General features: G+C 59.8%; 1 protein-coding gene across 1 annotated transcript; it reads left to right on the top strand.

Annotated features, from left to right (window-relative positions):
- Window positions 1-51: 51 nt before the first annotated feature.
- EMH_0096050 (uncharacterized protein) lies at window positions 52-1,653 on the top strand (the record flags this gene model as incomplete). The annotated part of the gene is made up of 3 exons (XM_038023220.1): window positions 52-333; window positions 896-1,432; window positions 1,558-1,653. 3 exons carry the CDS (start codon window positions 52-54, stop codon window positions 1,651-1,653), a joined length of 915 nt encoding a protein of 304 aa, XP_037879074.1.
- Between the last annotated feature and the right edge of the window lie 48 nt (window positions 1,654-1,701).

Consider the following 1,701-nt stretch of genomic DNA (forward strand, 5'->3'; position numbering starts at 1 on the left):
GGCGGGGAGAGACACTGGAGCCCTTCTATGACTCAGGCAGCAGCTCAGGAGATGAGGCAGAGCAGCAGCAGCAACAGCAGCAGCAGCAGCAACAGCAGCGACCGCAGCAACGGCAACAGCAGCAGGAGCCGCAGCAGCAGCAGCAGCAACCGCAGCAGCAGCAGCAGCAGCAGAAGCAACACTGGAAGAAAGGCCTGCAGAGATTCCACACCAGCGCGGGCGATACGTGTGCTGCATCAGGGACACAAACGCCAACAGCAGCAGCAGCAGCAGCAGCAGCAGCAGCAGCAACAGCAGCAACAGCAGCAACAGCAGATGGCAAGGGGAGCACGAGTGTCTCCTCAGAGGCAAAGAGAGCAGCAGAAGGAGACAGCGGAGACACCCCACCGCTTGCTGCTGCTAAGACAAACCCCACACCGCGCCAGCCACTGCTAACAAAGGTATTAGGCGACAGCTGCTTCTATGCTGCTGCTGCTGCTGCTGCTGCTGTCTCTGCTGCTGCTGCTGCTTCTTCTGCTGCTGCTGCTTCTGCTGCTGCTGCTGCTGCTGTCTCTGCTGCTGCTGCTGCTTCTGCTGCTGCTGCTGCTGCTGTTTCTTCGGTCTGGGTTAGTGGCCTGCTTGTCTCCTCTCGTGCCTGTCTCCTGTGTGCTGCTGTAGTTGTTGCTGCTGGGGGCTGTGCTGGGGTGGCTGCAGAAGCTGCAGCTAGCTCGTGCAGCTAGCTGTCCCCTCTCATGTTCCTCGCAGCTAGCTGTCTCCTGCTGCTGGCAGCTAGCTGCTTCTATTCCTGCTGCTGGCAGCTAGCTGGCTCGTGCTGCGATGGCTAGCTGTCTCCTGTGCTGGAGCTGGCAGCTAGCTGTCTCCTGTTGCCGTGTGGTTGCTTTGCCCTGCGCTGCAGCTGTCTCTGTTTAGCAGCAAAAAACCCCACAAGCAGCAGCAGCAGCAGCAGCAGCAGCAGCAACTGCAGCAGCAGATGCTGAAGCAGCTGCTGCAAGAAGAAAGAGACCTGGCGTTGACTCAGCATGGTTTGGTGGCTGACGGGGCGCTGCTCTCCTGGAGGGCTGCTCAGCTGTCGCACGAGCTGTTCGCTAGACAGCAGCAGCAGCAGCAGCAGCAGCAGCAGCAGCAACAGCAGCAGCAACAGGAGGAGAAGAATCTCACTAGTGCGGGAGTGTACCGGGTAGGCGGAGACAGCGGGCCTCTGCCCCTGAACAGCAGCAGCAGCACACTTGCTAGCAGCAGCAGCACAGCAATCTGTGTTGCAGATAGGCATGATAGAAGCTGCAACAGCAGAGGCTGCAGCAGCACGATGAGCAGCAGCAGCAGCAGCAGCAGCAGCAGCAGCAGCACAAACTCCTGCGTCCCGCCAAAGACCCAACGCTCGCTGCTTGCCTACCGTGCCCTTCTCAGCGTCGGCAGGGGCCTCTATAGGAGCGTGAGGTCTCTGAGCTGGGACGGGAGCAGCAGCAGCAGCAGCAGCAGCAGCAGCAGCAATAAGGACAGCAGCGTCAGCAGCAGCAGCAGCAGCGAAAACAGCACGTGCCCTTCTTCCTTACGCAGCTTGGAAAACGCCAGCGGGATGTGCATGCTGCTGGGTGCATCACAAACAAATCGAGAGCAATGCAGCAGCAGCAGCAGCAGCAGCAGCAAAAGTAGCAATAGCAGCAGTAGCAGCAGAAGCAGCAGCAGCAGCAGCAGTAGCCA

This window comes from Eimeria mitis, genomic scaffold (genome assembly GCF_000499745.2).
Source record: "Eimeria mitis Houghton genomic scaffold, Emh_scaff8862, whole genome shotgun sequence".
Lineage (NCBI taxonomy): Eukaryota > Apicomplexa > Conoidasida > Eucoccidiorida > Eimeriidae > Eimeria > Eimeria mitis.